General features: G+C 36.5%; 1 protein-coding gene across 1 annotated transcript; it reads right to left on the bottom strand.

Moving 5' to 3' along the window:
- Positions 1-774: 774 nt before the first annotated feature.
- LOC104160320 (SERTA domain-containing protein 2-like) lies at positions 775-1,636 on the bottom strand. The gene has a single exon (XM_009698412.1). The coding sequence runs from the start codon at positions 1,624-1,626 to the stop codon at positions 775-777; it is 852 nt and encodes a 283-aa protein (XP_009696714.1). The 5' UTR covers positions 1,627-1,636.
- Positions 1,637-1,909: the final 273 nt, after the last annotated feature.

The raw sequence follows: 1,909 nt of genomic DNA, 5'->3' as shown, positions 1-1,909 counted from the left end.
GCTTAATGAGTTAGAAGTACTTTCTCCCAGAAAAAAAAATAAAAACAAAGATCTGCAGTCTTAGATGAAGCACTGGAAAGAGTTAAAGCATTTCAGCTCAGAGGTAGTGCTAAACACATCCAACTAGAAGTCCATTATATTTGAACTATGATGAAATAACGTAGTAAAATGTAGAAAGACTATAAAATTTACAAAAATAAATAGTTCTGAATGCTTTAGAAAATGCAAGAGACTTCATTGATAAGTGTCTTGATCTGCTTTTCTGACCAAAAGAAAGCAAAGTGTGTCTCATTTTTAAAATATACCCATCTCTAGTAATGCGTCTGCAATCCACACAATCCAACTATGCAACTTGACGTATGCCAACCTGGCATAGACTCTGATATTAAAAATAAAGTGGAGGCTTTCTAAAAGATCATCTCATATGAAATTTGTTTTGCATGTAAATTCTTCTGACAAATTAAAAATTGCACATAAAAAAGTTTATTGAAAGAGGCATGAGGGGTGATAAGGGTATGTGCCTATTGTTCCACATACACCCTGGAAGGAAAAAGATGATTGCACAGTTCTGATAAATAAATATTTCTTTTTTTTTTAAAAAAAAATCTGCCACTTTTTTGGTTTATAAGTTTTGGATTTTTTTTAGAAAATCCCACTACGGACAAATTATCTTTAGTTTGTGTTTTAAAGAATTCTTTACAACTTTTCCAGTGGCTTTTATCCTGAAACCAAATGAAAGTGGCAGTTAAAAAGTATCTTTGGGTAAAACAAGTATCAGGATCCAACCAGAATCTCCATGATGTGGTCCAACTCACTCAGATCTGTTCTACATATCTGAATGTTGCTTGCTGAAGAAGAATTACAAGATGGAAAGGTTTTCAATGGTTCTTCTGTAGCAAGAGATGGTGGTCTGGGCGGCATTAGTGGAGGGCAACAGAAGTCTGAATCATACATTGAAGTGTCAATATCTTCAAAAATGTCATCTATTGCCAAATCCTTCAAGTAACTAGTTGAATTTGAAATCTCAAAGGAACCAAACACACATTCAGCTCCCTTCAAATCCTGTCTATCATCTTCTAGTTTTAGACCAGTATTTTCTGGAAACTTTGGCTGGTCATCTCCAGTAGGAACCAGACAAGTAGGTGGGCTTATATCTTCTACAAAGTCTAAATCCTTCAGAATAGATGAAATAGCAGATGACATATCATCATCTGAAACTATCAGCAGGCTATTTTCAATTGGGTCTTCTACAGACCGCAAGTCGCAACAGTTAGATTCTTGCTGACTAATACCTGAAGGCAACTGAAGAGAAATCCCAGATGACTCCACCCCTGTATAGCTGTGGGAACTAGGAGTAATGCCAAGGCAGACATTAATCGGCTGCTGATTACTCTCTTGTCTCATTTCCTCTTGAATTTGCCGTACTGTGTTGGCTATGAGGACAGAGCGGTGCAAGTTTGGTTCCACCAGCATTTTGTACGTCTGTAACTTGGTGAGGCACATATTAAGCACCAACTGCCTCTTAAGCGGATATGGCAGATTTCGACTGGAATCAAAGGCACTCGAGAGACCAGCCATGTTCTCCTCATAGTCACTCAGCTTGCGTTTTAGACCTCTCCCCAACATGAACCTGAAAGAGAGACATTATGAATTAATCTTGGGCAAGACTATCATTTCTTCTGCAAGATCTCAAGAGACGCTTTTGAAAAGTCTGTAGCATGCAGTGTAGACTCTAAAGCCATTCAACATTGAAAGACAGAATAAAATCCTACACAAGATACTACTTTCATTGAGAAGATGCACTTTACAGCTGTATCGTTTCACAATTTTTTTAAACAGAAAACTTGAAATATACTAACTTTTTAAAAAAGCTATATACTTAAGTTTTAGTTTTCAGGTTTACTTTTAA

The sequence above is a fragment of the Cariama cristata genome, unplaced genomic scaffold (assembly GCF_000690535.1).
Source record: "Cariama cristata isolate BGI_N322 unplaced genomic scaffold, ASM69053v1 scaffold38294, whole genome shotgun sequence".
Lineage (NCBI taxonomy): Eukaryota > Metazoa > Chordata > Aves > Cariamiformes > Cariamidae > Cariama > Cariama cristata.
This window is presented reverse-complemented; position numbering and strand designations above follow the sequence as displayed.